This window comes from Protopterus annectens, chromosome 15.part0, assembly GCF_019279795.1.
Source record: "Protopterus annectens isolate FY-2018-M chromosome 15.part0, PAN1.0, whole genome shotgun sequence".
Lineage (NCBI taxonomy): Eukaryota > Metazoa > Chordata > Ceratodontiformes > Protopteridae > Protopterus > Protopterus annectens.
In genome coordinates, this window is record NC_056749.1 from 262,870,797 (window position 1) to 262,886,624 (window position 15,828).

At 44.7% G+C, this 15,828-nt stretch overlaps 1 protein-coding gene across 1 annotated transcript in view; it reads right to left on the reverse strand.

Annotated features, from left to right (window-relative positions):
* Window positions 1-15,828, reverse strand: part of OGT (O-linked N-acetylglucosamine (GlcNAc) transferase) — a 2,411,396-nt gene that overhangs the window by 1,625,679 nt on the left and 769,889 nt on the right. The window contains exon 6 of the mRNA XM_044057256.1: window positions 13,290-13,369. Within this exon, the coding sequence (XP_043913191.1) occupies window positions 13,290-13,369 (80 nt within the window). The remainder of the gene's footprint in view (window positions 1-13,289; window positions 13,370-15,828) is intronic.

A 15,828-nucleotide genomic window follows, 5' to 3' on the forward strand; every position in this document is an offset into this window, starting at 1 on the left:
TCAATTTTTTAGCTTCAGAAGTTGCTTTTGTCTTTGATTTTGAAGCTGGCATCGGTTTTATATAAAATGCTGTGGCCTGAATACACCCTCAGAAGCCGGTGCCTGCTCAGCGGCTCCGGACCCATCCGAGGCATCCGCGGGTACAATACTTTCAGAATCTCGTGGCATACCGGACTCCACATGGGTCTCAGTAGACGCCTGTAACTCGAAAGTAACTGGTATCAGGGGTTGCGAAAGCGCCAGAGTACCGGTGAACCGGCGACTGGCTTAGAAGTTTAGTCTGTTTTGGACTTTGACGGTCTGTCTGTCCTTTTCTTTGCATTTTTTTGCGAACTCCAGTAGTCCGACTGCTATCAGACAACATTTCAGAACAGTTAAATCGGTTTCCAAACTATTTTGAAGCAAAGATATACCAACGCTTTATAGTGCATTGGTTAAATCTAGCACAAAACAGGATAGGCACGTTATGATCAGGGCCTAGGCAAGGAATACAGTATAAATGGAAATCCTTATGAGGTATTTGCTTCCCACAAGTAATGCAATTATTAACTTTTACTGACATTGGTATGGAGCAAAAAAAAGTTTCCCCAACAGGGAACTTAGCTTTAGTGAAGACTTTGGTTCTGAAACTCGAACTCAAAAATTTCAGGAGTCGGACGACCGGCACTTGCGAAATGCTTCTGCTTCGGGCACCGTGTGGCAAGAAAGACTAAAGAAAATGGCGTCGGCTGCCTTTTTTATACCCCTGACAACCTGACGTCATGGAAAAGGAGACGGCAACCGAAGCAGGACCCAAGAGTTTGGAATTCAGGCCGACTGAGGGCAACCTGCCAGCAGATAACCCAAATGTAATGACTGCAACAGTGAAACACAAACATCCAGGACTGCAACAGTGAATACACTAACATCTACATTTATGCCAAGTATACACAACTGTACTATGTTCTTTGTGCTTCACTGCTGCAGTCGTCACATCTGGGTAGATTCCCAAAGCAGGGGAAATGGTGGAGGCAGTCAAGGAAGCTAGCGGCTGGCCAGGATGCCCTGCAAGACTGCAGAGGCAAACCCTGCCCTGGATTTGGAGAAGAGGTGCAAGTGGGAATGCCTGTGAAAGTGTGAACAGATGTCCAGGTGGCAGCCTCCAGGATGTCCCTGGTGGGGATTCCTCTGAGGAAAGATGCAGAGGTGGAGGCTGCTCTGGTGAGTGTGTCCTGACCCCCTTGGGGGGAGGCTTACCATGCTCTTTGCAGCAGAAATGGATGCAGTGTGCTAGCTATTTGGAAATGGTTTGCTTGGGGATGGTTTTCCCTTCTGCCCCTGTAGCAAAGCTAACCAGCAACTGATGAGACTTTCTGAAGGATTTAGTCCTGCCCAGATAGTATCTGAGCTGTCTGTGCATATCTAGAGTGTGAAGAATCCTTTTCCCCTTGTTCTGGGGATTAGGAAAGAAGGTGGGCAAATAAATGGGATTGGTTGAGAGCCACAATGGACACCAATTTGGGAATGAAGGATGGGTTAGATCTGAGGGTAAGGGTTCCACAGTCACGAGTGCCTGCAACTCAGAGACTCTTCTGGCTGAAGTGATGGGCAGAAGGAAGGCAGTCTTCCAGGAGAGAAATGTTTAGCTCAGCAGAAGCTGGTTCGAAAGGAGGCAGGGTGAGCTTTTCCAAAACAAAGTTAAGGTCCCAAGCTGGTGTTGGTGCCTTTCTGGGGGCCTCAAGTTGCTAGCCCCTCTGAGGAACTGTCTGATCAAAGGGCGTGAGAAAAGGAGCTTCTCAGTGGGAAAATGAGCAGAAACAGCAGAGGCATGAATTTTTATGAGAGAGAAAGACCACTGTGTAGTAGTTCAGCTAAGTAATCCAGGATGAGAGGGATGGAGGGCTGTGCCATATTGGCCCCCTTAGCCTGGATCCAGGTGCAGAATGTTTTCCATTTATCTGCATAAGACTTGCTAGTGCTAGGACATCTGGCCTCAAAGATAACATCCAGATCCCGTTTCACTGAGGATGGCAGATTGGTTAGGGAATAAGCCAAGCTGCCAAACTGAGTGTCTGCAATTGGGTATGCATGAATTCCCCTTCCCTCAGAGTCGGGAGATTTGGAATCTGAAGATGCATGGAAGTAGTAGGGACAGATTGCACAGCAAGGGGTACTAGTGCTGTAAGGGGCCAGTCTGGAGCTATAAGAATGGTTCTTGTTTTTTCCTCCCCTATTTTGAGCAGTACCCTGGGGATGAGACGTCGGGGAGGAAAGGCACAGACCGAGAGGTTGACCCAGGGGAAGGACAGGGCATCCACTTTCCAAGCCATGCACTGATGCTCCCTGGGGCAGAATTTGCTGAGCTGATGGTTGATGTGGGAGGCAAAGAGGTCGACCTTTGGGTTCCCCATTTCTGAGTTATTAGGGTGAAGGCACTTCTGTTGAGTTGCCACTCGTGGGTCCAGAAGGTTTCTGCTTAATTGGTCTGCCAGGGAGTTGAGAGAGACTGGTAGGTATTGTGCTAACAGGTGTAGCTGCATGGAACAGCCTATGAGCCAAAGGGTCATGGGCCAGGCCTGTATTTTGGGTAGGAGTGAGTCCCTCCCTGCTTGTTGATGTACCACATCACAGTGGTGTTGTCTGTTTTGATCAGGAGAACCCCTGGAGAGAGAAGGGGTTTGAAAGCTATCAAGGCATGCTACACAGCCATAATCTCTTTTTGACTGATGTGCAGGGGGATATGCTGTGGGTTCCACTGGCCCTGTATGCACCTGCCATCCAGGTGTGCAACCCAAGTGTAGTCCGATGCATCTGTGGCGAGGGCCTGGGTGGCAGGGTGTGGGGAGAATGGCAGCCCCTTGTTGTGGGAGCATGTTGCCCACCAAAGAAATTCCTTTCTGAGGCAAGGAATTATGGGTTTAAGAGTTTCCAGGTCTAGAGAGTGTTTGACACACACCAAAGGCTCTTTAGGTACCTCTGAAGTTTCCTCATATGCAGTCTGGCATATGGAATGAGGAGTATGCAAGATGCCATGAACCCCAGAGCTTGCAGGATTTTTCTTGCAGAAAGCTGGGGCCTGGTGGCCAGTTGAGAGAAGTAGGCTGACACGAAGATTTGTTTCTCTTCTGTAAGGTATGCCATCTGGGAAGCTGTGTCCACACTTGCTCCCAGGAAGATTACCCTTTGGGTGTGCACCTGTTTCGATTTCTTTTCGTTGACTGTGTACCCCAAGGAGGTCAGTAGGCTCTTTACAAAGGCCAGGTGCTTGAGCAGCTTTTCCTTGCTGTCTGCCTGAATAAGGCAGTCATCTAAGTAGGGGTAAATTTGAGTACTTGTCTTCAAAAGGCATTTTGTGAAAACTCTGGGAGCAGTAGATAAGCCAAAGTGAAGTGCTGAGAACTAAAAGTGTTGGGATCCTGCCCTGAAGCAGAGATATTTTCTGCACGATTCCCTAATACAAATGTGGAGGTAGACCTCTTAGATCCAGGGTGGCCAAGCGTCCTTGGAGAGCATGGGTAGCGGCTGCTGAAGGGTGAGTATTTTGAATTTAGGGATCACAAGGAAGGTGTTTAGAATGGATAGATCCGAGGACGGGGTGCCAGGTGCCCTCTTTTCTGGGCACCAGAAAAAGTTGAGAAGCCTTGGCCTATCGGTTCTGCAGGAACGTGCTTTACTGCTCTCAAGGAGTGCAGGGAATGTATTTGCTTTTGAGCCTCTGCCCACTGACTTGGTGGTAGATCTGGGAACCCTTTTGGGGTTGGAAGGGTGTGCAAGAAGAATCTGTATCCCTGATACACAATGTTCAGAACCTACTGGTCCCTGGTAATTGTGGCCCAGGTGCTTGAGTGAAAGGAGAGTTTTCCTCCTAGGCGTAGTACATGAAGGTGCGTAGAGGAGAGGTCGGGAGGAGGTGAGTTCTTACCATAAGGAGGTGGCTTAGAACTCCCTGGTTTTGAAGTGGAGGTAGTCCACTGCTTAAGTTCTTTGCATTCCCTGGGGCTGCTGTCTGGGGGGGGGGGGGTCTGTTTTCATGGAGCCTAGGCTGGGCCTGTTTACTCCGATCAGGAAAGGACCAGTGCTTGGGGGGCTGGACCTGTACGAAATCCTTAACTATTGGCATAGATTTTGCCCTTTCTTCCATCTTTAAGACCTCTTCTGCCTTAGTGCCAAATAAGCTAGCTTTGTGCAAACGGGCATCCAACAATTTAGATTTGACATGGTCTGGCAGGGTTTGTTCCTTAAGCCATGCATGTCTTCTAATGACAGACCCAGTGACTGCTGCCCTGCAAGAAGCTTCAAGAGCGTCAAAACCACAGTGCAAAGTGGGTTTAGTTACTTGACTTGCAGAACGCATTAAGTCTTGTAAAATCTTTAGATTCTGGCCAAGCAGGAAAGTAAGACATTTTTTGTTCAAGGAGTTCCAAGGTATGTTGCTGATATTTAAGCATATGGAACTGACAATTTAGTCCCCCAATAGCAAGAGCAGCTGAGGTGTATACTTTTTACCCCATCTGTCCAATGCTCGGGAATCCCTGTCTGAGGGGCTGGGATTCTTAGCAGTGGTTGCTTTAATCCCTTTTGGCCCTTGAGAAAAGACAAGGTCAGCTGTTGGATTTTTAAAAAGATATTTGCGTGAGTCAGGGACTCTGTAGTACCAGTCTGGTTTTCTGGGAGCAGGAGGTAGGGTGTCAGGAGTCCAGCTGGATTCAAAGAAAACATCATCCACCATCCAGGATTGGGGGAATAGCCACGGGACTGTGTAGTGGAAGATATAGGAATTCCCAGAGTCTCTCTTTAGATGGAGGGTAGTCCTGACTCTTCAATTGGAAATGCTCCCTTAAAGTATGCAAGGGTTTCCCCAAAGGAAAAATCATCTGGGGGAGAGACTGAAGGAATGGAGTCCTCTGCATCAGAACCATCATAAGTGGAGAGGAGTTGCATGTCTTCATGGTCAGATTCATCTGATTCTTGTTCAGACAAAAACTACTGGGGACAGACAGCTTTTCCTTTCTGAGGGGGTAGCTTGGCTTCCCTTGATCAGCATAAGATCTTCCACCATTTTAAGCATTTGAGACTGAGGCAAAGTAGCAGGCGCCTGAGAGTGGGTAGTCGGTTTCTCGGGTGTGGTTCGAACCCTGGGCTTAAGGAACTCTAGGTTTGCGAAAGAACGTGGTCACAAAAGAAGACATCGGTTTGTGTCAAGACTTCCTCAGAAGCCGGTGCCTGCTCAGCAGCTCAAGAACCATCCAAGGTAGGGGCAATCGCAGGATCCTTAAATGAATAAGAGTTTTGCACCATACCAGACTCCGAAAGGGTCTCGGTAGTGGCCTGCGAATCAACTGAAGTGGGCATAAGGGACTGCAAAAGCGCCTCTTGGAGGACTGACGACTAAGCTTAACGGAAGCTGTGTCGGTAGGTTTGGACCTGTGCGGTCTTGTATGTCTACCTTTACTTTTTTCGGTAGATCTGTTGTTGGATGGCTTACCACAGCCATATCGGAATTAGAGGACTGTAAACGCAAATATCTGGCTACAAGGGCCCGACAACGGATAGTGCTGACATTAAAGCACAGAAGCAACAATGGGGGATGTTGTGGTCTAGGCCTAGACAATTGACACAGTAAGAGTGGAATTTTCTGTGTGGTATTTGCTTTCCACAGGCGAGACAATTAACTTTTTCTAACATCTGTTAGTTCAAGAAAAAAGGATCCTCAATGGGGTACTTAGTTTTAGAAGACTTCAATTTGGAAACAAAAACTTGGGTAGCGACAGACTGACACTCGTGCGAACTGCTTCTGCTTCGGGCTCCACGGCAAGAAAGACTGATTTAATGGCGTCGGCTGCCGTACTTTATACCACTGACAACCTGACATCAGTTCAAGTGACAGCAACCAAGGTAGAAATACCAAGTATTCGGGACGGCCAAGGGCTACCCTGTCAGGGACAACCCAAATGTGATAACAGTGAAACAAAGATAATCAGCAGATGGGCTGAGGGTCTGCATTTGAATGAGGTTAACACATCTTTTGCACCACAATAATTTCTGAGGATTCCCATTTAAAGTGTTCCTTCATCCGGCTAACAGCTTCAGCAAAGGATAAGTCTTCATTTGTGGAGTCAGGGTCCACTGACTCTTCCTCTGGGAATCCTTATCAAAAGGGGAAATGCAGCTGAGAGTTTGAAGACAGTAATTCTTCAGAGGAATCTGAAAGGACTTCCTCTTCTCTAGTAGCTGTCTCAGTAGACTAAGGCCTAGGGCTCAGGAGAGGAGGAGAAGTGGGATCAGTAACAGCACTGGTAGATCTCAGTGCCATAAAGGCACTAAAAAAGGTTTTGACTGAAAGCCTGCCAATCGGGCATGCTTTCCGTTGTGCGAGAAATAAGTTCTTTTCCCTTCTCTTAAGTGGTCCGGAGGATGTCTGCCTAGAAACCAGAGATTGCAGGGGTTCAGAGGATTCAGACTGTTCCTCAGAAAATGCAAACCCCCCCCAGAGTCGGAAACTGGCACCAGAATAGCTACTGCAGAAGTGCTCTAGCTTAAGGACAGTAGGGCATCCTTGGAGGTACCTGCGACATCCAGAGTGGCAGATCTAGGTCCAGATCCTAGAACCAAGCCGATGTCGGGACACAGGCTGGGGATCAATTGCAAGAGGCTCAGCAGTAGATGAAGCCCGTAAGGTCCTGGCCTTTTCTGACAATTCTGCGGAGACGTACGAGGAACCATCCATCCATACGGTAAGCTGATTTAGACGTTGGTTTTCAAGGTAAATATTAAATGCATGCAAGCAACTACATAGTGTCTTACGCATGAACGCCTGGCAAATAGGGCAGGCCTTGTGGTCGTGTGACTGTCCCAAACAGAAAAGGCACTTATGGGCATCTTTATGAGGGACCTGGCAGCCACACAGACACCTTTTCTGGATGACATGAACAAGCAATACTAAATTATAGGAGGACTGAAATGTCCCCAACGGGATACTTATCTTACATAATGAATCAGATGTCAGTGGTAGCAAAACACCTGGTGTGTGACTAGTGGTTGAAAATTTCTGAGGGCTGGTGCATGCTGACATCACCTTTATGGCCCCATATACTGTCGACCACGTCAGACTTCTCACACACCTTGGGAATGAAAGCCTTTGGATACTGCCCGTACATACGAGAGACTAGAGTTTGCTTAGAGAGAGGTTGAACCTTTTTTGTCCTTGTGTAGAAAACAAAGCCCTTTAGAAAAGCGAAGTTTTGCTCTTTCAAGTTAGTACCAAGTTGCTGATAAACCCTGTCCCTGTAGAAAATCATGCAAGCGTGCCCCACCTTGAGAGTTTACAGCTCAGATACTTGTCAGAGCACTTTGCAGAACAGTCTGCCACATTAAGAACTTCAGATCAGCCTAAGCAACAGGTTCAAAAGGTGGCAAGGTCAATTTGTCCAGAGAGCAGTGGAGATTCCATGAAGAAGAGATTTGCTTGCTAAGGATCTCATATGCAACACCCCTTTCATGAACAGTTTTGCCATAAAAAGGGGGGTCCTTTAGCAGATATCCACCAAGTGCACCATAATGGATGCATACAATACGCCATCCTGAAGTGGCTTTCACAAATTTCAAGACCTGAAGGATGGTAACCTTAAGGGACTCTCTCTTCCCATTTAGGTTCCACTTTGAAAATCTCTCATTTGCAAACATAAGACTTCTTCACAGCCGATTTTCTGGCCTCCTTTAACACTTGCTACACATCCTCATGAAACAAGTGCCTAAACAAAATCAAGATTAATCTCCCAGATTACTTGTAGTTCCAAACAGGTGTGCATCATTCACCCCTTAGACTAAGTAAATCCAGAGCGTTTGGCCAATACCATTAGAAAGAACCAGGACTGTCTAGAGCAATAGTCTCACCACAATAATTTGTCATTTTTTTCTGAACCTTCAGAAATACCTTGTTAATCAGTGGAAAGGGTAGACACATACAGAAACATTCCTGAAGGGAACAAGAAGGCATCTGTCCTCCAAACACAGTTTCAAGAGATCTGGAACAGAATTTCTCCAGTTTTCTGTTTTAAAGGGAGTCAGACATATCTGAAGCACTACCCACATCTACACTACATATGGGAAACGAAGGTGCCTTGAGCTGTCATTCGTGCGGGTTTCCCTAGGATCTGCTTAGACTGACGATATATTGCCCTGGCAGCATTATGATGCCTAGAGAGACAGAGAATGCTGTAAAGCCAGCTCCCAGGTCATCACTACCAAACAAAAAGGGTATGACTTTATACCCCCTTGTTTAAGTACTGTATCACTACGGTGTGGTCAGTAACCACCAGAGGAATGCCCAGAGTCCATAGATGGTGAGGAACTTGTGCATCGCTGCCACCATTTCTTTGACAACTTAATTCTGTGCATCCTAGGGCCCCCAAGTGTCCTGCATTTGCACTCGCAATGACATAGATCCTCAAGTGAAGGCAAATGAATCTATCTTGACAGACTGTGCTGGAACAGGAGGAGGATAAAAAAGGAATTCCCAGATTGATACTGTGTTCACCACCACTAACTCGTCTGATGAAGGGCAGCAACAGTAGCATATCCAGGGAATGTAGCTGCTGGGTCCAATAATTCTGGACATAACACTGTCCCATCTTCCACATGAGGAAGACTCAGTGGTATCATGAGAATCACGGATGCTGCTAGTCCATGAATTTTTAAAAATTCTCTTACTGAGGCAAAGTTCCTCTTGGAAAGTTCCTGAAATACCATCAGGGGATAAAACGTTACCTTTGAAAAAGAAAGTTCATTCTTTTGTTGGAATCAATTAAGCACCCCAGGAAGAAGAATCTTTGCAAGGGTGTCAGGCATGATTTCCGAAGATTCAATTTGAACTCTAGGGGAGAGATAAAGGTCAAGACCTTCCTTAGTGTTTTTCAACACCTGTACACTGACTCTGCACAGATCAAGCCATCCAAGTAAGGAAAGAAGTGAACGCCAAGAGTCTGGCAATGAGACGTACAGAAACGAGGCATTAGGTAATCAAGGCACAGTGGATAATTTAAAAGGCAGTGAAGACAATTGATGGTGCAAACCAGACAAATCTCAATCTCCTGAAGCAATGAACAATGGGGATATGATGATACGCATACTTCAAAACCAGGATCACGATGAAGCAGTGGTCCTACCTAAGGAAGCACTATCTGCAGGGTAAGCCTCTTGAATTGGGGGACCATTACGAAGGCATTCAGAAAGGACGGGTCCAACAATGATTTCCACAAACATTCTTTTGGAAACCAAGAAAATTCTAGAGGAAAAAAAACTAATGCCTTTCAAAGGAGGGAGTCTGTCATTTAATGGCATATAGAAAGGAATAATGTCGGCTCCAGCAAGTAAAGGGCACCCCACCCCCTTGAACTCTGGCAGATGTTTCTTCGATTACTACCTGTAACCTGAGAACAATCCCAAACACCCATCTGTTTGAAATTGATCGCCAAAGCATCTTGAGAGCCAACTTTCAAGAGAGAGGGCACCCGGTGGACTCTTCATAGGTGCCGCACCTTGGTACAGCCGTATGCTGGAAGTAAGCTTTTCCTTTTTGAGAAACTAATCATTCTTGTTAGTACAAGAACCCTGTTAAATCTACCATTTATTTTTCGTGACTTCTACTTCTGTTTGTTCACCCAGCAAAAATTAACCTACTTAATGAAGGGGAAATTTGGATTACCCCTTGCACCAGTTTACTTCCGTCATACATCGGATTAACTGCTGTAGCAAACATACAATCATAATCAAGTGGAGCATTCACTTTTTTTTTTAAACACTCCTGTGCAACCAGGCATACCTCACCACAGAGGTCCCAGTTTTTCCTCTGACACCTAAGACAGCCTTGAGTAAACTCTGGATCCTTGCTGGTGTGGTGGGACCTCCTGGATGACTCGACTGTCTAGCAGCATTTTTATTTCTAGTGCTGCTGCCTTTCATAGTGAAGGTGGAATATTGGGAGGTTCTCTTCAGCAAGGGATAAAAAAGAAAGGGAATCTAGCAGCCTCTGGTTATAATCCTTTGCAGTCAAACATGATGAATGATGAAGTCCAGGCCATGGAATGAAGGGATAAACACCTCAGAGTATGGCGGTCAGGCAACCATTATGGAGCACTGCTAAGGTCTATCAGAGTAAGGACCCGGGTGGGGGCTTCACCAGAAGTGCTAGGGACATGACCTTATGACGTACGGACTCTTCTCTCTTCTGGTCTCTAAAGTTCCTTTGGGAGGTAGAAAACCAGATCCCTAAGGCAGACATTCTCCCTATCTTGCTCACTTTTTTCTTGTAATAAACTTCTGGCCTGAAAAGTGCAGTCACTGGGCCCTTAAAAGATGTTTTGAAATCTGCAAAACCACACAAGCGCATCCAGGCATGACTTCAGTTATGCCAGTGATTGCAGCTCTTGAACTGCCTACTGTCGCACTGAAAATCAGAGACAGGCAAATTTGAAAGGGATTAAAGGGTGGCCAACTCAAAGATGGCAGATTTCCCCTCCTCTGCACGGCGGCCCTGACAGAGATTTGATGAGCTCCGGGGTCAAAGCCCTCTGGAAGCGTGTTGTGTGTGCCAAAAGTTAAACACCCTAACTGCAAAGGTCACTGAAGTATAAAACTCACTTCCCAAATCTTTCCAGTGCCAGAGACTCCCTGACCAACAGGATGGACAGTGATGTCTTTCTCACCAAGCTACATTTTAGTAGCTACTGCCACCATCATAGGATCAATGGTGAGATCGTAGCTCCAATAAGGGTGACACTTCGAGGAAATAAGAAACTTGTCAGATTTACGAGGAAATGTTTCAGCTACAGCCGGCTCTTTTCGTGCCCTCTTAGAAATTAGGGCAGCTACCTCTTCCGCAGGAGGGCTCACAAGTAGTAGACAGGCCAATCCCAAAAGCCTTAATAAACTGACCCCTCCTGGAATTTGGATTCAGAGGACCACCGTCCTTTGTGTCTAAGCAGTTCCAGGACTTCAATGAACCCTCAAAGGAGATCTGGGGGACCCCTCTCCGATCATACTTCATATCGTCAGTTAAGAACTGAGGAAGTCAATATGCTTCCTTTTACACAAATGTTTGCTATGGACCTCCCCCCAATGGGGTGCTTTGGGGAAGAGACTGAAGCTGAAAGAGAGCCCTCGATGAGGATGGACCAAAGACTTATGGACTGGCTGTCCAGATGGGATAAAGGGTTTAGGACCATGAACTAGGGGAATTCCTACTGGGGAAGGATGGATCTGAGCAGGAGAGGGAAAGCTCACTCCCTAGAGGGAGTAAGGATACAAACATTTTGAAGACAGAGGTCAAGACAGGACCAGAGACCCCTTCTGTAGGAGCCATAGTACCCAAAGTTTGGTTGCACAGACCCGCTTCACTCCCCTCTGAAGCAGATGCCGGAGCCAAACAGTCTACTGCTGAAGTTACGAGGGGAAGACACAGCTCCAAGAATATGAGTCGAGCCACACCACAGGTCAAATTGTTAACACCTCAGTACTGAGATCCACCCGGATCAGAGCCAATCAGCAATGAATGGCTCAGAGACACCACCGCAGTTGAAGACTACATCATTAGATCTGACAGACATACTCTGGGAATGCCCACATCCAATAGTCCTGAAGCAGACAGCTTGAGAAAGGAGAGATTGAATGGGGGAGTGGTCCATGCCCCTGACTCCAGAGTCCCAAACCAGACATGGGTCCTGATGAACTTTCTCATTCTACCCCCATCGTCTTTTAAAAAGCTTCTGGAAGACCTCACCGATTACAATAAAACAGTAGAGGAGGGTCTGACCTCTCCTGGAAGGAAGTGGTATCATAGCCTGGGTGAGACTGGTTCTGACGAAAATCATGGTTATGGCAGGAGAGGAGAGCAGGATCCAATAAAGACTGGATCCAACCCCAACACTGGAACCAAAGACTTTGTAATCTTCAGGGAGATAGAGGAAAGTGAGTGATCTGGGGAATGCTTCTTAAATTTGTTCTGCTATTTTTTCCTTTGGCTTGTCATAGTTCTTCTCAATCCTGAATTTATCAGAGGTATTTTTTTTTTGCAGGAGAAGAGATAGAAGCAGTACAGCGAGATGGAGGAACTTTTCCTGCAGAGGCAGGAAGGTGGCCCTTGGTGGCCAACTTGCTTCTTCCCTCCACTTCCACCTTGTGACCAACAGCAATGCAAATAGTGCATTGTTTGTACAAATGGAAGCCCCTTAAACACTTGGAATTTTTATCAGAGTTGGGGATTTTGTAGTTGCAGGCCACGACCTTCTTAAAACCACACTGTTTATTTGGCAGTGATCAACAGAAACCACATTAAAAAAAACTCCATTAAACTATAATTACTACATAAAAAACACTGTACTACCACAGAAACGTATTATAACAAACTATGCTACAATTTTACCACAATAGGAGCTAAAGAGACACCACTAATAATGGTGACAAACAAAAAGAATGGCACAAGCCCAATTTTTTTTTTAAATATTCTTAAGGGAAGTTGTTAAGAGAAAGGAAAGTGAAAATTAGAGAATAAATCTCACAAAGACGAGAAATATCACCAAGTAAAAATATGACGTAGCATAAACATAGCCTGAACAAAGGAAATCACTTTCATAGCAAAAGTACAGCAAACAAGATTTGGCTAACATTCTACTTGCAAGGGATTATGCGTAACGGGAGGAACCACAGCTTGGAATATAATGTCTAAGTTGGCCAAAGTCTGATCCAAGATGGAGCCAATATCCTCATCCATTATGGAATGGATGCAAGAGATCAGATTACATGATAAAATGGTTCATAAAAACACCAATCTCTGAATGTGTTGTCAGAGAACCTATTACAGGTTACTGATTGTTACTTGTAAAATATTAAAACCCAATAAGGAATTTAACAGGGAGATTGTAAATATTCGTGAATATTTTCTACGCCACCAGAACAGTCAGAGAAACACACAAACTTACTTACGGAACACTTTCCTCAATTTTTTGCAAGTGAAACTTGAGGAGTGACAAAAGCAACAGTGCATACAAAACTTTTCAATTTACAATCTCCGTGTTCTAGATTACTGCAACTTGAAAAGGGGCTCTCTTCATGCTACAGACATGCTGGTATTTAAAATTAACAGATGTACTGCAAGAGAAAACAATGTGCAGCATTAGCTTTGTACTGTTGACACTGAATAGCTGTTTAAATGCCAAACAGAAAGAATCACAACAGAGACAAACCAAAAGTTAGCAGAAAAAAATCAGTTGTCAAGAAAATGACTTCGTTACAGATATGAATTTAAATCTGCAAACCTGTCAAATATGCGTGCTTCCTTCAAGACATTCCCCAAATTGATGTAGGCATCCAAAAAATTAGGATCAAGAGTGACAGCCTGAAATATTCAAATTAAGTTATTAAAAACCTCAACTCGGCACCTTTCTACATAAATTATACTTCACAGTTCTCACACTTGTTTCTTAGGCTCTATTCAGACTTTAAAAACCTTTTAAAATAAGTTTACAAGGATGCTCACCATAAAATATGTTCTAAGAGTACAGTTAAAGTAGCCTGGCTACATCCTGCCAGGGATATAATCAGCTGGTTAACTATTAAAACTTAAAGGGCATCTTCAATGCAATCTGCTAAGGAGCTTGAACACAGTGCCAAAAGCTTCAGAGCTTTCTTACTCCAAAAAGGGAGGGAGAAACCCTCAAGGGAAGAATGCCAGAAAATGTAACAAGAAAGAATAGTTGTGCAAATATTTCTAACACCTCCTGGAAGAGAGGAGAAAGCCCAAATAAACAGTCAATGGAGTGCAGAACCATGAAGATTTATTAAATCCACTTTAGACTTGGTAAGCGCATTCGTCCCGACATACAGGACTGCAACAGTATAGCTTTAGTATATGTCTGTCAGGGCTGTAATGGGTTTTATGTGGGTAAAACAAAAAGGTCTCTACGCAAAAGAATTTATGAACACCTTTATGCCATAGAAAAGTACAGTTGTGTACACTTAACATAAATGTAGATGTTAAGAGTGTATTCACTGTTGCAGTCATTACATTTAGATCATCTGCTTGCAGGGAGCCCTCGGTCAGCCTGTTTAACAAAGTCTTGGGTCCTGTGTCGGTTGTCGTCCCTTCTTCCATGACGTCAGGTCGTCAGGGGTATAAAACATGAAGTCGATGCCATTACATCAGTTTTTCTTGCCCCAGATGTCAGGTACCCCCCTAATGGGAAGCAATTAAATATAAAACTAAAAACAAAATAAAAACAACAAAAAAAAAATACAAAGGAAAAAAGCAAAGTAAAAAGTAAAGGTTAGGTTAAGAGTTAGGCTGGAGGGAGGGTAACCAAGACTGCAACAGTGCTACATTTATGGTAACACATTTACTACAAGAAGTGTACTATGTACTATGTTCTTTAGTGTTCACAGTTGAAGTCATTATTCCAAAACTATGGTTGGGAGGAGGAGGTTGGGAGGAGGAATTTATAGCTATAGGGCCAGCTATAGGTGGCTGTGGGCCTAGGGTGGCAAAGGCAGCTCTGATTTAGAAAGCAATTGGTGAATCAGAAAGTGTGAAATGTAGTACAGACAGCAAAGTAGGGAACCTAGGGAGCCTGGGGGAAGGCTGCAGAAGTAGATGCAGCGAAGCAGAAGCAGCCCTGATCCCTAGGGAGGAGGTTGCCCCTGGGGGGGACAGTTCTCCATGGTTTTGCTTTACTTTAAATGTAATGGGTAAAGAGAAAAAACGGTGAAACAAGAAAAAAGAGTTCAAGAACCAAGGTTTCAGTTTGTAAACTTGAAAAATGAAACTGAAAACTTGAATGCTGAATTTGAACTTGACAACTACTACTGCTTTGTGCACCTTGAAAGAAAGAAAGACTGGATTGGTGGCAAAAAGTGATTTAATATTGCATGTTTCCCACTTGAATACCTCTGGGACCATGACCGAAAGACCAAGAAGAGACCAAGACCAAAGGAAGACCGGAGGGCTGCACTGAGGGGACTCTGCAACAGATAACCCAAATGTAATGACTGCAACTTGACTGCACGAAGAACATCGCCCTATACAAACTATACAAACACTTCTGTGTGATTTGTAATTATTGTAATTTAAGTCTTCTAAAGACTAGAGAAACATTACATTTGGCAATTGGTCTAATGAAATATACAAGTGTGTGTTTAGATGGCAGATCATTCTTAATGCCAACACCCCCTCCCCCCCCAAGGAATGAACATACATCACTGACACCGATAAGAATGGGGGCATCATTTTTTTTTTATTTTAGTATAGTATATATATTCTATTTCTGTTTATTTACTGTTGATTATCATACACTCCAAGTGTTTGTTTCTTGTATAGTTTTTACTAGCCAGCTATGGTTCTTATGGGCTTAAGGATGTTTTTATGGATATTACTTTAATTCTTGATTGTTTGATTAGTGTTGTGCTATTTAACTGTTGCAAGTTGGCAGGCACTTAGGTTTTGATAAAGTCCTATACCTGTCGGGATGAAAGCACTTACGTCTGAAGTGGATTTAATATATCTTAGTGGTTCTACACTCCAACTGTTTAATGTGGGCTTTCCTCTTGCTTCCAGGAGGTGGTTTTGTGTTTTTCTTGGTTACTTTCCACCCAAGCTAAGTTTTGTCCTAAATCTTTCGATAACCATAGATGTCCTTCTCTTCCATGTTGCAGAATTCTTACGGTGGGATCCACCGCCTCAGGCGACAAAAACGTCAGCTTCTATGCAAACGCTCAAGCCTGGATGCTGCCAGCACATGGGATGTCACATGCAGGACAATAAACCAGGGGTCTTAAATGTGATGCCTGCATGCACAGACCTCA